The sequence below is a fragment of the Elgaria multicarinata genome, chromosome 2 (assembly GCF_023053635.1).
Source record: "Elgaria multicarinata webbii isolate HBS135686 ecotype San Diego chromosome 2, rElgMul1.1.pri, whole genome shotgun sequence".
In the NCBI taxonomy this organism is placed as follows: Eukaryota; Metazoa; Chordata; class Lepidosauria; order Squamata; family Anguidae; genus Elgaria; species Elgaria multicarinata.
Genome location: NC_086172.1, coordinates 68,497,778 through 68,515,513, shown reverse-complemented (window position 1 = coordinate 68,515,513; position 17,736 = coordinate 68,497,778). Strand labels below are relative to the sequence as shown.

The 17,736-nt window shown below is 39.6% G+C and overlaps 1 protein-coding gene across 1 annotated transcript in view; it reads left to right on the top strand.

The window, feature by feature from the left end:
* Nucleotides 1–17,736, top strand: part of SLC49A4 (solute carrier family 49 member 4) — a 99,117-nt gene that overhangs the window by 31,979 nt on the left and 49,402 nt on the right. Inside the window, exons 3-4 of the mRNA XM_063116680.1 lie at nt 9,701–9,969; nt 15,232–15,361. Of these exons, the coding sequence (XP_062972750.1) occupies nt 9,701–9,969; nt 15,232–15,361 (399 nt within the window). The remainder of the gene's footprint in view (nt 1–9,700; nt 9,970–15,231; nt 15,362–17,736) is intronic.

Below are 17,736 nucleotides of genomic sequence, written 5' to 3'. Positions count from 1 at the left end.
GGAACAGCAATGTTTGATACTGCCCTAATATTATAATGTGTGAAGCAATCCTGAAAGTCTTGCCTTTTAGCTGCTGAATCTGACTTGACTTTTTTTAAAAAAAAAGCAATGACAAATATTTCCAAATGTGAACTGTTATCTCTGTCTCATCAGTGTCAGGAGGCAAGCACTAAAGTATTCTATGCTCTTGATTTGTAAATATTATTTATATAGAATGCAGTTAGTGGATAATTACACCCTCACCATACTTCTTTACAAATGAATTTTAGTACCAGATATGTAAGGATTTTTGTTCCTTTTTTTAAAAAAAATACTTCGTACGGGGGTGGTAAGAGGGCAAGTAGGGAAACACAGAAGCACAAATACATGACAGAGCTTATTAGAAGGTGTAGAAGCTTATTAGAGGTGATATATATAGATAATACATGTTTTAATGATCTTTAAATTGTGTGAGTACTTATGTGTATGACAGTGACACTTCAAGGGATATATATAAACCAAAGAAACGCAGGTGCTGCAGTTTCCCTTGTCCAAACATACAGATGCGGACTCTTTGTGTCTAGTCATGAGCAATGTATAAAAAGGGCGCAGTAACTGCAGGAAAAGGGAACTCACACTCTTTTTGGAATAAACAGATGATGTCAAGGAGGGAGGCAATTTTGGGGGAAAGGGGTGGAGCTTTTATGGGAAAGGACAGTCTAGAATATGACGTGGACCAATAAACTCAGATATTTTAAAATAAATTAATATGTATTAAAGAGGGAGGTAATAATATATGTATTAAGAAGGACCTTGAGGTATTTAAATCTAAACATGGAAGAGGAAAGGGACCTTCCTTTCCCTCAGACATGAGACCCGGGACGTTGCTCTGAGCCTTTGCATGTAGGCCTCGGTGACCCTATTTTTGCCTGGGAGAGATGGAAGTCCCTCTGCAAATAAAGAGCTCCTTTGCTGGTAAAGTACAGGTGTGTGTAGTAGCCATACAGCTGCTAGGTTTTTAAGTATGGCCTTATTTTTGCTTGGCTGAGCGAAGGTTTCTCTAGGTAGTTGTTTTAGTTTAATTGATATGATCTGAATGAATGTGAACATTCTACATCAGGTTCCCAGAAGTACCTCACCTACAACATTGGGGGCAAAACAGGACTACCTGAGAAGGGTGTGCATAGGTATTTATTACCAGGTATCCTAAAATTTTAGCTCTGGGTTTTCCCTTAAGGTTGGAATGGAGAAAATAAAGTGCTTATATATGCAAACATTGAGGATTCTCCTGAATCAAAGAGAGAGGTATGTGTAAACACAGCCACAGTTGCTTAGTCCTTTGAAGGTGAGCTAGCTTATTCAGTTTACTAGTTCAGAGAAAAGCGAATGCAAACTTAATACTAAATACAGGACTTTAGTCTGACTGCAGAGCTTGTTCAAAGAGAATCAGGTGTTTTAGTTTGGCTTTCACAGGCCTCAGACTTGAAGCAAAGGTTAAGTAATTGATTATTTCATAACTCCCTCTGTTGAAATGTTCCCTCCCCCCGCCATAGTTTTAGTTTCGAGCTTGTTATGAAAAGCTTCACACTCTAGGACTGAATTCTCAATACTCACTGCATTGCTTGGTACCTAAAAATAATTAGCTGAATATTGGAAAAATAATGTTCAGACCTGAGAGCAGAGCGCAGAAATCGATCAAAATGCTACTCTTAGCTTGGCCAGTTTTAAAAATGCTTTCCTATCGGGCCAAGTGCTGAACAAAATTGTCTTGCTATCCTCATCTTTCATACAAAAGACATCTTGCATTACAGAATCAAACTTAAATTACAGTATGAGGCAGTGAGGGAAAATGCAGTTGCTCTTTGCTCCTTCTGGATAACAGAAACAAGAAGAAAATGGGGAAATAACGGTAACAAATGTTTCTAATCTCAGAGCAATTTTAGAACAGATGATGGTCTGTAAGAAAGAGTTCTGATAGTCTTTTCAGGCTGAAATCTGCTGTAGTGATAATAAGACACTGTAACAAACAGCAAAATGCTCTGATACTGTTGTGTTCATATTTCTCTGTCAGCGATATTAGCTGTTGCAAATTTGTCTCCTAGAATACTAGTAGATTACTACATGCGTTGAACCACATTATGAGTATCTCCTTTCTGTCTGTCTCTAGGAAGATAAGGTAGAGATTTACAAAGAAACCCAATGAAAAGTGGCTTAATCCAGATGGACTTCATGAATCAGTGAATTAATATAATGATATAGCAGAGAGATTTCCACAAGGCAGTACTTGTGAAAGTGCATATCCCAACATGTGTGGTTTATGGTTTTGGTATTTGGAATGCATAAAACCTGAAAATGTTGGGAAATGAAGTTGTTGGATTGTAGGTAGTTTGCAGTATACATTTGTAACCTCTTCCAGAGTGAATTTGACCACTAGCCTATCACCTGGTTTTTACATGTCTCCATGCCTACTGCTTTTGCAGAATGTGAAAGAAAAAAGTATTCAGGGGTTCCTAAGTTTTTTAGCCAATCGGCATATTTGGAATTTTGTGGGAGTGTTGTGGGCACTCTCACAAAATGTCTGCCACAGTAGGCATTGCCAATCACAAAACATCCATTTCCCAGAGGGTAAAGTGGTGCGGCTAAAAGAAAAATAACTTGCTCAAGTACTTGAATACAAAGCAGAGGTGGGATCTTAGCACTGAAACACAAAACCACTGTTTTGAATCCATGGTTCTTTGCTCCAACATCCATTTCACATAACTGATGAGGCTCAGGCATAAGTAACTTGACCAAGAAACTGAGTACAAGATAGAAATGCGGACTGAACCCCAAATGCCAAATCACGTATTAACCCCCATAAGCTACAACAAACTACCCATTTTACAGAAGGTGAACAGGTCATGTTCAGAAAAATACATGGGCAAATCACCCACATCACCCATCCCAAAACCCCAGACAAGAATACACACAGCACCAAAATTTCACGTACGCCCAGGTGAAACACATATTCATTCTCTCTCTCCAAACAAATGACACAGCAGAACAAAACAAAAACAAAACGGCTTATGTGTACCACAAAAAGGGCAACACGTGCACAGCACAGGCAAAACACATACCTGTTCCCACCCCCCTCTAGCCCTCCATGATGTTTCCCAGCTTACCTTTCCCCTCTTTTCTGGGTGGCTGGATGCTCTTTAAAACGCATCAATTATTTTCTAAGAATGCCCCTGGGTTTACCTCTGGGACTGGCGTATCACTTTGCATCACGCCAGCCTCCTGGTGTGTGGGTGTGGGTGAATGTATATAAAAATCTAAACACTTACAAAAACATTGGTGGGGACAGGGTGAGCTTCAAAGAAGGGATCTGTGAGTACCACATTGGTGGCTGCAGAATTAAACCAAATGCAAATTATTATTTTTAACCAGTGCTAGAAAAAATATTTTTACATCCACATGTACGTCATATGGCTTGAGTGATGGACATGGTAGATTAACTTAGTCCCAAACATTGGGTGAATGGCTGATTTCAAGGCTGCTTAAGAATAGAATCTGTAAATTACAAATCTCACAGAATAAAGTGAAATAAAAGATTAAGGAAAATTGCCATTGTGATACCATCACAAGTCTCCCACAAAGCATGATGTATCAATTAGGAGAGGAAAAGATACTTTGACAAAGGAAGATGGAGGTGATGACACAAAATAAATCTGAATTTTCAAGATTCATATGGGAGTATTGACATTCATCAAATTTTAGATGTTCACTGTAATATATAACATGAAATAGATACATCTGACAACAGCACTTTGTAACACACCAGAAGCAAAAACAAGTCTTTTTGATATTGGCTAGTAAGCCTGCCCAGGGGCCAGCTGTCCATTATTTATTTATTTATTTATTTATATATATATAGCACCATCAATGTACATGGTGCTGTACAGAGTAAAACAATAAAATAGCAAAACCCTGCCGCATAGGCTTACATTCTAATAAAATCATAATAAAACAATAAGAAGGGGAAGAGAATGCACCAAACAGGCACAGGGTAGAGTAAAACTAACAGTATAGACTGCATTATAGCTACTAAGGCTACAATCTTATGCACAATTTCCTGGGAGTAAGTCCCATTAAACTCAATATGACTTAGGTCTGGGTAGACATGCATAGGAATGCACTGTAAATTAGGCTGACAGAAATACCTGGAATGGATTTTTGAGAGAGGGTTTCTCCTGTTAAGCCAGTCAACTAGGCTACCAGACCAGTTTCTGCTGTCTTGCTCAGACTACCTGAGTGGGAGTTGGCGGTGTCACTTTAAATTCCCTTCCTTGCCATTTCCCCTTGCTCTCCATCTTGGTAGAGTTTGGCCTAGTTCAGACAATATGCTAAACCATGCTGCTTAACCACAAAATGGTTAAAGGAATGCATTAACCTTAACAACTCAGTCCATCTGCTCTTTCTATCTTGCCCAGGGACAGATTTAAAATAAACTCAGATGGAGAATTGCTGCAATGGGGGGGGAGAGGAAAAACTGAGGTGAAGAGAAGGATAAGGATTGTGTTTACTGGCGTTTTGTCCTGGTATTGCAGTGAATTCCTGTTGGACTGTGCTCACACACAAATGAAGCCCTGTGTAATGGTGTGGGTAAACCCCAGCGTACTTAAGGCAAGGGAGCTGGAGAGATGTGGGGGAATATAATTTTGTAACAAGATGCTGGACAAGACTGGGGGTTGTTGAGGTGAAGGAGCCTGCTCCTCAGTTGTGTGCAGGATACTTCAAAGGGAGGTGTAGTGTTGAATTTTGAAAAAGGGGAGTTGAGGACTCAGGTCCTGTGCAGAATCCTTGCTGTCTGTCTTGTAAGCCCTTCTCTTTCATTGGGACAGGGAGAATCTGGCTGTATTTTCTCAATGGAAAGAGAAAAGCTCTCTGCTTGTGCTCTAAAGCACTTTTTGTATATTCCAGCTCTTAAGTCCTGAAAGGAGTTTTAGAAATCTGTAAATAAATAACCAAACGATCCTCAAGCTGTGCAGGGTGAAGAGGTGCCAACCTCTTCATGCCAAGCTATGGCTGTTCCTTCTGATGCTGCCACACTGTTGCCCCCACCCATGAGATGCTGCTGAGTACTGCCATTTTCAGGCAGACTTATCCTCTGGCTCTGGCAATTGTGAGCCACACTGGCTGATTAGCACCTTTTTATTTATTTTATTTATTACGTTTTTATACCAAGAGCCAAGGCTCTCCGGGCAGTGCACAATTAAAGCCTGTTTGCTCACTTGCAATAGTTCCTTCACGAAAACAGCTGCCAACTCTCTCCTGAGACTTAACCACTGTTTTTTTCAACACATCCTTTAATTATTAATGGCCTACCCTACTTTCAAGTATTTATGACTTATTTGTTGCAATTTTATCTTACTGTTCCTCCAAGTTGCTCAGAGAAATATACATGGGACTTACTTCAGAGTAAACATGCATAGGATTTGGGAGGCAATCCTAAATATTCTTTGGAATAAGTTTGTTTACTTGTACTTTACCACATTTTAAACATACTTTAGCCACTCTGATTGTGACTGCAGCACAGTCATTATAATGCCAGGGGTGTACAAGTCATTAAACGATTAAATGATTACAATGCAATCACAAAATCCTTAAAGGATGTTAAAAGAGGTAGCTAGTTTGCTTCACTGAATTAATGTGTGGGTTGTGTGGGAACTAGGAGAGGGCAGGCCTGAGTTTTAAACACCATATATGCTTTTATGCTCTTGCAAGCACTTGATGTTCTACTTTAGGCAGCAACATATCTTTGACCAGGCCTCGTGCGGAGGGGGAGGGGGAGAGCTGAATGGAACTACTGCTTTCAAGGGCAACAACATGTTGATTGCAATACTGCTAAGAAGGTGCATGGCTGGGACAATCTGTCTTGTAAGTTTTGGGCTTCTAGCAACACATCAGTTGCTAGCAGCAGCAACTTTTGCTGCTATTTTTATGGTGTGTGCTTTCCCAGTCAGTGAAGGAGGAGTGACTTTGTTGTATAGCAGTTACTCCCCACCCCCCAGGTGTCTTTTCCCCTTTTCATTCAGATGTTAAATAGTCACATACCCTATTATTGATCATTGCAAAAACAGTGACAGTTGAGGCTCTTCAGTATGTGCATTTACTGATTATGATGTTTTGATGAAAGGCTTTGGAATTTTACAATCCACCAGTCTGCCTTTACACAACCCATTCCCTCTTTTGTTTATTACACAGTGTCAGGGAAAATTAAACGTACAGTGTGCAACAAATGATAACACAGCTTCACACATCCATCACACAGAGATTCCAGTTTACACATTCAGTGCCATCTGAGTCTGTTTGAACTGCCTTAATGTGTGTATTTGAAGCTGTTTCTTAGTAACAGATTTCCCTAGAATACAATTGCACAGAATTGCAGATTGTAGTCCACAGTGAGATATGCTATTCATTATAGAACTGATACTGTACATGGTTAAGCTTACTAGGGAATTGCATTAGATAGGAGATAATTGACTACATTGGGCACAGGCCAATATAACTGTCCTGCGAAAGGACTGTAAATGTTGAATACTCGTCAAGTGTTTAGGAGTTTAGCTTTGCATTGTGTTCCAGAAAGAACACATGGCTGCTTAACATTACACCGCATCATATGTCAGCAGTGCCAGTGCTGGAGAAATTGTGTGGCCATTGGCTGCTACCAACTGGTGCAGCCATCAGAAGGAGAGGAAGCAGCAGCCAAATGCCCTTCCATCATGCCTGGATGTAGATGTCATTGAGAACCCCTCTCCTATCTGCTACCAGCTGTGATTGCTGTGGCCTCTTGAAGGAGAGGAAGCAGTAGTTGGGTATGGATCATGCATGGATACAGTCCCCCTGCTCTTCTGTCATTGCTAAAGCTGTTAGTGCAGGCATGGGGAACCTCTTTCAGCCTGAGGCCTGAATTTCATTTTGGAGAAACTCTTGGGGACAGGCCCCATACACACACACACCAGTAGTATATTGTTGCTGAAAGCTCTTGCTGCCAGTAACCAAGCCTTAGGTGAGACATTTCAACCTTTTAGAATGGGGAAAAACCTGCTCAAAAGCCAGGAAACCATCAGACAATAGGTGGTTGTAGGATTGGGGATGGAGCCAGCCAGGGGAAGGGAGCATGGCCACCTGGGGAACCCTGGAGGGCCAGATTTAGACCCAGGTTTGAGGTTCCCCACCCTTGTCTTAGAGCATTGGTTCTCAACCTTCCTAATGCCGCGACCCTTTAATACAGTTCCTCATGTTGTGGTGACCCCCAACCATAAAATTATTTTTGTTCTTCTCTACACGATCCATTGTCATGGGATGGTTTGCTAATGAAAATAATACATAACAATAGCTTTAATAATACAAAAGATGATACATGACATAGTTCAGTCAATACAGTTTCCTAAGACCATCGGAAATATGTGTTTTCCGATGGTCTTAGGCGACCCCTGTGAAAGGGTCATTCGACCCCCAAAGGGGTCCCGACCCACAGGTTGAGAACTGCTGTCTTAGAGGGAGAAGTAGCAGCAATTGCTCCTCTGTGGTGCTTATTATTATTATTATTATTATTATTATTATTATTATTATTTATTTATTTATTTATTTATATAGCACCATCAATGTACATGATGCTGTACAGAGTAAAACAGTAAATAGCAAGGTCCTGCCGCATAGGCTTACAATCTAATAAAGTCATAGTAAAACAATAAGGAGGGGAAGAGAATGCCAACAGGCACAGGGTAGGGTAAGCAGGCACAGGGTAGACACAGCTCCATGACCTGCTGAATTACTGCCTGTCACGCAGATGTTAAGGGATTTGGAAAGCAAAGTTGAGACAGTTTACTGTAAACCATACCTGAAACAGAGTGCTGTTCAAATTCAGAAAACTTTTGTCATTTGAACAAAGTTTCACAGATGGAGGCATTGTACCATGTAAGGTGGGAGGTGGAGCCATGGTTGGAAAAGATATGAGGGCTGAGAACTATTTTGGTAGGCATCGCAGAATGGATCAGAGATGGATGGGTAAAAAAATTATCATTAGGGGTGTGTACTGGAAGGATTGCAAGTGGATTGTACTGTAAATCATTTGGAAACATAATATTCCTGCCATGTATTTTGAGGAAATTATCTTTTGTAATTCTGTTTAGAAAGTCTTTTCCCTGAAAAGCAGCATATTAGCATTTATACTAAGTACATAAAATTAGTAAATAATGGAATTTACCAACACTTGGGGCTTTCCCTTGGGAGGTTCTGTCTGTCATACAGGGGCATCATTTGTGCAAAATATATATTAGCAAGTTCTTAGTCATATTGTGAGTTTTTTTAACAAGAGATCTTGTCATTCAATATGTAAATCTACCTCAACAGTTGTGTCATGGTATATAAGAGGTCATTTCCCTCTAAAAGTTTTTTCTGAAATCCTTGATTTCAGATGTATTTACAACATTTAACTAAAAGGAAAAAATACATTTATTTATTCATTTATTAAAACATTTGTATCCTGCCCTATATCACTGGGATCTCAGGGTGGTGTGCAGATAAAATCAGAAGAGTCTAAACTTAAATAGTTTACACAGATAAAAAAGTATTAAAGCATTAACAAATTTAAACCAGTAGAACTTTTTAAAGTAATAAAAACAATTAAAACTATGTGTAACCATGGAGAATTTAGCCCTCAAAGGCTTTGATAAAGAGCCATGTTTTAACTTGGCACTGAAATGAAGCCAGTGATGGTGCCAGTCGGGCCTCCAAGAGGAGGATATTCCACTACCGGGGTGCTACAACATGTTCACATCACTTCTACCTAATTTGCACATCAGATTTACTCTGATTTTCTGTGCTCATACAGCAAAATTCCGCAGTGGATACAGTGCTGGTGAAGAGTTGTCAGCATTCATGCTTTTGTTTTTCTTTGACTGTTTGGTATTTCAAATTCTTACCAGAAAGTTGACATGTGTCATTGCCCCTTTCTTGAAAATTGGAGTACAAATGGCATATCCATAAATAATGATTAAAAATTGCATATAGAATTCATGCTGCCAGGGCAACTTCCTTTTGACAAAGTGTATTTTCCGTTCTCTGTTTAGGAGCTGCTAACTGTATTTGTGAGAAGCTTAATCCTACAGGAGCTTCCCACCAAGTGTGATTCGTTACATTTTGCAAATACACCTGGATTCCATGTATCATTTAGAAATTCTAACCTATGTCAGTGTATTACTGTATCTTTTAAATAGTTGAAACCATTTATTCTTAAGGTGCCTTTTCCTATTAAGTGAATACAATGAACTTTAAGCACTTAAAATAATAACCAGGCAAGAGGATTAGGCTCTTTCAGATCATTATTTTCATCTAAGAGATATGGGTTCCATAATCTATTGGGTGAGCAACATTAAATGTTATCACGTGGATTATTATCAGGGGTCCACAAATGTGGGCTGGTCTTTATAGCCAGCTGTTGTACTTACCACTGATTCCATCCCTTTGTCTTCTGGTGCATGATGAGAATTCAGAAGAAGGGGAAGAGTCAGTTTCTTGCCTTTTATGAGATTTTGGAAATGCTCAGGGACCATCTTTTGAATGTCTCCAAAGCCTAGCACGAAGGGAGAAACTGAATCCTCCCTTCCCGCAGGTTCTCAGTGTACTATTGGGGCACTGGACATGGCAAGTAAATGTCTGTTTTGTGCTTTCTCTCCAGGCTGATTCATGGAGGGCAGCTGTTGAACGGATTGGCAGGCCCAACTGTGAGCAGTGCTGCTCCGTTCCTTTCCACTACGTGGTTTTCACCAGATGAGCGTGCCACCGCCACAGCTGTTGCATCGTTGATTAGTTACTTTGGTGGAGCATGTGCATTTTTAGTAGGACCTTTGGTGGTTCCAGGGCCGAATGGCACATCTACAATTCCACTTCCACCTGGAAGCAGCTCTGAACATATAAAGGACCGGATTGAGGCTGTATTATATGCAGGTATTATAGAAGTATTTTCACACTTAAGTACATAATGTGCATCTGTTATGGGTTTGTCACTGCCCTCTAGTGACTCCTCTGAAAATCTACGTTAGTATAAGCTTTAGAATTATTTGCCCTTTATCTTAAATGCCAAACATCAGTTGTGTAGTGTGTAGCTGTTGATTTTACACTCTTCTTGAATAATACCAGTCATTCCAATGTTAATATATGTTCCAGATTTTTCCACCTACACAGTCTCCTTGGCAAACATTTTTCTGCCAAAATGTTAGTGTGTTAAAATAAAACTGGCCTATTGCTCTTTCTCAGTATTTCAATACTAGCTCAGTTTTTCATACATCAATAAAATCTAGAAGCTGTGTAAGTCTCTGTAGTTTACTTGCCATTGTAAATCAATTTTGAATTGCTAGCAAAATAATGTTGTTTTTATGTAGATATATCTCGCCTGAATCTGGATCCATGGTAGATAACCACTTTAAAACAAAATCAAATAAAACAATAAACTGCTCTTTAAAGTACTGCTTCTTAAAAATACTCCATGCTAGCTTAGCCCCATTCACTTATACCAGCCCAAACAGAAAAACTATAGTCTGGTTTTGATCAAATGTGAAATGCCACATCAGAATAATGAGCAGGATCCAATAGGAATTTAGAACCCAGTTCATGGGGTCATTTCTGGGGGGAGGGGGGGAGAACTGCTGCTTTTTTTGTTTTGTTATTTAAGAAGAAAGACAAGACAATAAATGTTAGAAATATATTCCAACATTACTTGTCCTTGTGGTCAGTATTTGAGCATGAAATTTTGCAATTTCCCCCCTTCAGCCAGAAAATATTTGGCCTTTTCTGTATTTCTAAATAAGGCAGCCCTAGAGTTGGAAAGTAGCCACTGAGAAGACTGCCATGCATTTCCCTTCCTGAATGAATGTGATGCAAGGATGGTATTGAGACAGCAGTCTAAGTAGAGATTATCAAATGTTCAAAGGAGAAGTGGTCTGCAGGGCCTATTTCTTTTTTTAAAATAGTGGTCTGTTCAGAGATAAAAAAAAAACACTTGAGTATCATGTTTGTATATAGAAACATTACAATATAGCTAAAGACACTTGATTTGATTTGGTAACAAGTGACCAAATACTATGAAAACATGAAAATTGATGTAAAAGTTAATGATTTTCTTAGAGAAGAGTTTTAACTCCCATTAGTTTCCAAAACTCTTGAATTGGGAACTAGTTAAAATGTTTTTCTGTGTTACTTGGCAAATGTTTTAAAAGCCATGGTGAAGCTTTTAGATGAAACTCTGAAGAGTTGTTCAAAGCAGTACTTTGATACTTAATTGCTTTGTATGGTGGCCTTTCTTTTCTTTTTTTCCTGAAACCTAGAAAAAATGTGAGAGGTTCTTGGAAGTATTTCTAGACATGATGTTATTTGTTTGTTAACACCTGAGGTTGTGTAATATCTGTACTTTACTGCCACACTTTACATATTACTTTATGTGGGTGGTACACAGTTGCACCAAGGTAAATATTTATAAATATATTCCATCTTTTCTCCTAATCTTCAGTGCCAATTCATATATTACATATTGTGTGTGTGTGTTTCAACCAAGCAAGCCTGAAAAACTGAGCTGCATGCCAAAAATATATACTTATGTGTCCTTTTGTGGGGAGAATAACTGTTTGGATAAAAGCTACTTGCTTGCAAACAGCCGCAGTATTATAACTAGCTTAGCATGATATGATTAAAAAATGTTGTTGATATTTTAAGCCCACCTCTTCCTCTCTGCTTTGTTCTGTTCTGCATTCCTGTTTCTATTTTGCCAGACAAAGGGAAATAGGAAAAGGAAGTGGCATCTGAAACGAAATGGAAGATTCAAGGAGATTATTGTATTGAAGAATGGTACAAAGAAGTATGGGATATAGCTATTAATGATAAATTGACTTGTAATATTAAATTGAGAAGAGGTATAGCTAAAACAAATGATTTTGAAGGAATCTGGAAACAGTTGCTAATATTCGTGTTTTTTAAGGGAAGTGGGAAACCACCAGCAGAAGAAAGTATGAGATTTTGGAATCAGGAATGAGATCCCGAGGTGGGGGGTGCACTTATATGTTAAGTTTGAAAATTTTAAATAAAAATAAAATGAAATGAAATGTTGCAGCATAGAGTGTTCTCCAGTGTGCTAGCCACCAGTCGTTGCCTCTTCCAGAATCATTTCCATTCCCTGATTTACCATTCCCTCCCAATAATCTGTAGCCACTGATCATGCTCAGTTATTATTGGGCTCTTTAGAATTTTTGTGGGATTTTTTTAAACCTTTTATGGTTTTTTCCTAAATATTTTCGGACTTTTGCAGAACTTGGGGTTCCCCTAAGCAGACCGATACTTTCTTTTTCTTTCTCATATGCCCCGTTTTGTCTATAATCCTGTAATCTATACAGGATTATAGACAAAGCATCTATATGATGCTGCGTTGATATCTGATTCCCTCAAACCCCCACAACATTGCTGCTGCGAGGTGGAAACGATAAAGTTAGATGGCAAGAGGGAGCGCGGGCTATCTGGGCAGAAAAACTGCAGCAGCGGTGGCCGTTCGACTGGTCAAGCCTGCCCCCTACACTGCATTCTTGCGTTTACCTGATACGCCCAGAGCAATGCCCGCTTGGATTACCTGAACCGAGGCCACCACTGACGCACGAAGAAACAACGTGGTGACCTTGGAAAAAAGGGGGAAGTCGCAGTAAATCAACACTTTCAAAAAGCACAGTTTCGGGGGGAGGGGAAGCCCGTCATGGCTGTGAGTTGGCAGCTACGTCATATAAGCAATGCAACCCCACCGTGCAACCATGATGGAGTAAATAGGGCATATAGAAAAACCCCTGTTGGCAATGGCCAGCCACCTGATGCTACTAGCAATGAAGTGGTTATGAACTACCCACAACACCAGTTCACTATGGGGAAAATTATGCTACCCTGGTTTTGCAGACAGGTATACTATGCCAATGATCTGCTGTAGTGAATAAATTCCATATTACTGTACCCTTTCTTTACAACTTAATTGAATGCAGCTTAATACCAGCATATTTGCCACTATTTTAACCTTCGTTTAGCAGATTTGGCAGGCACTGTTTTTTTAAAAAATATATTATTATTATTATTATTATTATTATTATTATTATTATTATTATTATTGCAAATCAATACTTTTTTGGGTAGGGAGAGATGAAGTGATAAGCACCTGGCAATATTGTCCTCTTCAGGGGGTGTTATCTTATTACAAAACCTTTTCCTCCCAAGTATGCACCTGAAGGTATTAAATCCTTTATTGTGCAAGACAAAAACCCCAACCAAAAACATTTTTTATTACATTGGGACAACCCTGAATATTAAAATTTAGAATGGAAGGAAATTGGGCCAGGTATTGGCATGGTGAGGAGCTTATATACTAAACACTCCTCTGAGTGGCTACTTGAGATCAATTCAGCTGTCACTAGGCAGGTAAAGATTCAGATAATAGATTTCTCATTCATGTAGACCTGTTCACTGGTTATGTTTTGAAAATGTTTGATTTGGAGCATTGTTTCTACTGAGTGAAGCTTCATATAAATCTCTATAGTGTCAAGACACATTGATTGGGTTCAGACAATCATTGGGGCAAAAGAAGGCATCCTGACTTCTTCCCCTCCCCCATGATTTGCATAATTACCCACAATGCAGCACGGCTTGCCATGTCATCCAAATACCAGCACAGTGGCGTCTTACCCACACACCAATCCATGGTTTGTAGTAGGCATTCTACTACAAACTGGCATTGATAAAAAGCCACTCCCACTGTGCACCACAACAGGATTGGACAACATGGCAATCTGCGCTGCATTGAAAGTAATTATGCAAACTGTGGTCGCATATGTGGCCAGGGTGGGGGAAGAAGCCATATTGGCACCTTTCACCTCCATGGTCATCCAAACGCAGCCTTCGACTTTATGAGTTTTGTGCTACAGTTCTCTTGGTCAGGGCTATTCCCACATCTTTGAATACAGGAAACTACAAGCAGGGGTGGAATTCTAACTCACAATGAAGGTAATCCCTCCACAGAGGGGTTATATACCACCTTATCTGCTAAAAAGCCATCAAGACTAGGATTAGTACAATGTGACACAAGCATAAACTCGAACTAGAAATATGTGCTGATGCCGAATCAATTACTCAAGTGCACAGGACGTTAGACTAGGATCCACTTTGATCTATCCCAGTAAGCTGGCCTTCTGCTTGAATTCTTCTTGTGGATTTTCTTTCATCTTTTCTCATGTCACAACTATTGTCTTTACTTGTCAAATGTTCATCTATACTTCATCTTTTGGTATGCCCCTACCTGCTGGTCTTGTCTCATTCTGTTCTTACATTTAATTCTGTGCTAAGGTTGATAGCTCCTTCAAAGATTTAACACCACTGTATCTAAAACCATGACTAGACTTTTTCTGAATATTAGACAACTTTCTGGACAATTGTTTGATATCTCATCTAGTACATATGTAATAATTTATTTAGGAAACTACCTCCCTGCAGCTCCTTTTACCTTTTATCAGTGTCCTGTCTGCTCCTCATTCCTTTCTTCAGAGTATTATTCAGTGTTTTTGTAATTAGTTTCCCAGTCCTAAAAATATTCCTCAGAATTTATGTAAGGCTTTAGATTATTATAAGCTCTTCACATACATTGTCCCAGTAAAGCTGCATCTTATATATTTAACTTGGATGTTTCAATTCCCCACTTGCTTGCATAGCCTGAGGTGAATAGCCATTACTCCCCAGCCAGTTGCTCACTGGGAGGAATAATATGGAGATGTTCTAGATGCCTGTCCCTTTAAGGCTGGGACATTCTGCATCTCTCAGCCAGGGGAAAGATCAGGCCTTTTCAGTGGCAATTGTCTTTTAAAACCAGATGTTGAATACACATGCAGCCTTCAGAGCACTGGTTCCAGGTCAATCCCAGCTGCCTGTCTTAACAATGTTGGGACTGGCAATGACAGCAAGATATTGGGGAGCCTGTGAACAACAGCATTGTATGTGTTTGTTCATTCCGTACGTTTAGTTAGCCATTTAGATGTCCGTAGGTCTAATTCTCTGCTGTTCCCACAGCATTCAAATTACCTTTTTAAGTCATCTGAGAACAATTCTCCTGTGGATCAATTGTGATATTTTATGAATACGCATATCATCTACCATAATTCATTTCTCACTTTGGTTTCTTTCTTAATTGTATCCCCATAGAATTTGGCATTGTGGCTCTGATATTCTCTGCAGCACTAGCCTACTTCCCATCACGCCCTCCATTTCCACCCAGTGTGGCTGCAGCTAGCCAGAGGCTCAGCTATAGAAGAAGTTTTTGTAGGCTATTAAGGTATGTATACCGTGGCCAACTTGGTATAGGAGATTGCAGCACTTTCTGCTCGTAATAATGTTTATTATTTATTTCAAACATTTATATACCACCAGGTGTACAGCTTTCCAAAGTGATTTACTGAGGTTGGAAGGCTGAACAGTCCCAAGCATGATTAATGTGGCACAATAGAAATATATTATAACAGAATATTTAACAAGGCTGATAAACAGATTAACTTGTTAATCTTAAGTAACAAGCTGAATCAGTTATGAACTTTAATGAAGATTAGATTTTAAGCAAAGGAGAATTAAAATGAAGTATCTTTGCCAGTCAACACCAAATTATGTAAGGAGAATAAACTATACAGCATTTTTTTATATTCCTAAAAAAAAAGCTAGGGGATGATCCTTTCTTCTGCAGGTGGAGCACCATTGAGCAGAGTGATTTTCTGAAAGGCTCAATAGATCTTAGCAATGGGGTGAAAATCCGCCTGGGCCCATGAGGGGGCTGAGTGCCCCCTTGTCCAGCTTTTCCAGGCCCTCACAGATGCACTGGGCAGATTTTCAACTCATGGCTCCTGTAGGACAAACACGGTGCAAGTCTGGGTGGAACTCACTTCTGCCCTGACCTGCATGTGCCCTTTGTCCTCCTCCACCCGCTGTGTCAATGGCGGCTGCCATTAATGCAGTGGGGTAAAATGCGCAATTTCCCCAAGGCTTGGGAAATTGCATATTTTCTCCCTCCACTCTTGTTCTTCAGTCACTAATAGATCCTCATTTCTTCCCTCCCCTCCACAATTCTCCCCTTTCTTGGCATGGGTTTTCTGGCAACACACGGGAGCATAATGGGGAGAGGACATAGCTCTATATTAGAGAAAGTACTTTGCATGAAGGAGATTCAGTTTCAATCCTTTGCATCTCTTGTTAAAGAATCCCAGGTAGCAAGGCTGAGTAGACTGTGCTGGGCTAGATTAACCAGTGCTCTGATTCATTATAAAGCAATTTCATACTGTATATTCATGTGAAATCTGTGCCCCTTCATTTCCCATCCCAGCCATTCCTTTCTGAAGCTGGAACACCTTGTGTTTCATTAAAATGAAAGGCTGACTGGGGATCTGGGAGACACCCCAAACCCTCAGTTCCTTGCAGTGCTTGTGGTCTATATATACCAAGGGGAGTGGAGGCATGGGTGTGAAGAAGAGAGAGCAGTGATTGCATCTGCTGGCACTCACCCCTGGAAGATCTGTCCCTCTGCATTTCTTTATCCAGACAAGGAATGTGATTTCCCATGTTTTCAGATATTAGGGACAAATACTACAAATCGGCATACTTGGTGATTCTCTTATTTTGCATAATTTATTCTGGTTTGCTGTTTCCCCCCCCCCCCCCCCGACAACTGGAAAACTTGATCAGCCATCCCCCGTGTGTTCTAAGATTTCAGTGGGCATTACTTACAGACTTTAAGAAACTTGTTGTTCCTTAAAATGAAAGCAGAGATTTTCAGGAAACTGAATTTTACATACAACCCACTCTGAGTTGTCTGCACTCCTGTGGAATTGTGCCATATGCACAAACCTCACTATGCTTTTGTTGTTAATAATTCCAAATTCAGTTCTTATCACCTTGTTACAATTCTTCAAAGTTCAAGGCAACATTATCTCTGAAAAGAATTACTTTCAAAGAAGTTTGGCACAGCTGGGACACAGAGTGTGAGAACCAAATTGTTCTATTAATTGGGGCACACCTAGTTTGAATCTCATCTTTTCTGGGGCCAAAAGCAGACTTGGCCAGTCAATATGGACTGTAGACTATCCAAGATTATTTTAAAGTAGCCTTTTTGATTTAGGACACTTGGCAACCTTACTATTGCTGTCATCAGAGTGCCAGCCTCCTGTCTGCCTGCAGGCTGTGTTGTAAAAATGTTACTGTCAAATAAAAACCTGAATAACAGCTAGATCTGCAGGTGGAATATAAAATGTCTATTGACAGGCCTCCATCTGGGAACTGTTAATAAAATAGAAGCTTGTTCACAGTACTCTAAATGCTGAATTTGAGATCCCTGTAAAATTGAATGATGAACTAAAAAAGTTTACATTTACCAACCTTTTTAAAATAAAAACAACAACTCTGTAATACTTAAAAAATGGATATGGTTCTGTCTGTGGGGCTCTGCTTTCAAACACTGGAAATGATTAATAAGATAAAAGCAGTCTAATACTTTGTTAGCTGTTTTTTGATTTTTGGTGCCATTGAAACTTGCTGTCACACCCTGTACCTGAGCCTTCAAATGCCTGTCTTTGACATTTTTCTCCTGGGTAGCTTTTAGGGAATAATCTATCACAGGAGAAATAATTTTAAATAGTTCTGTAAGAAATGCATAAAGTGCATCAGATG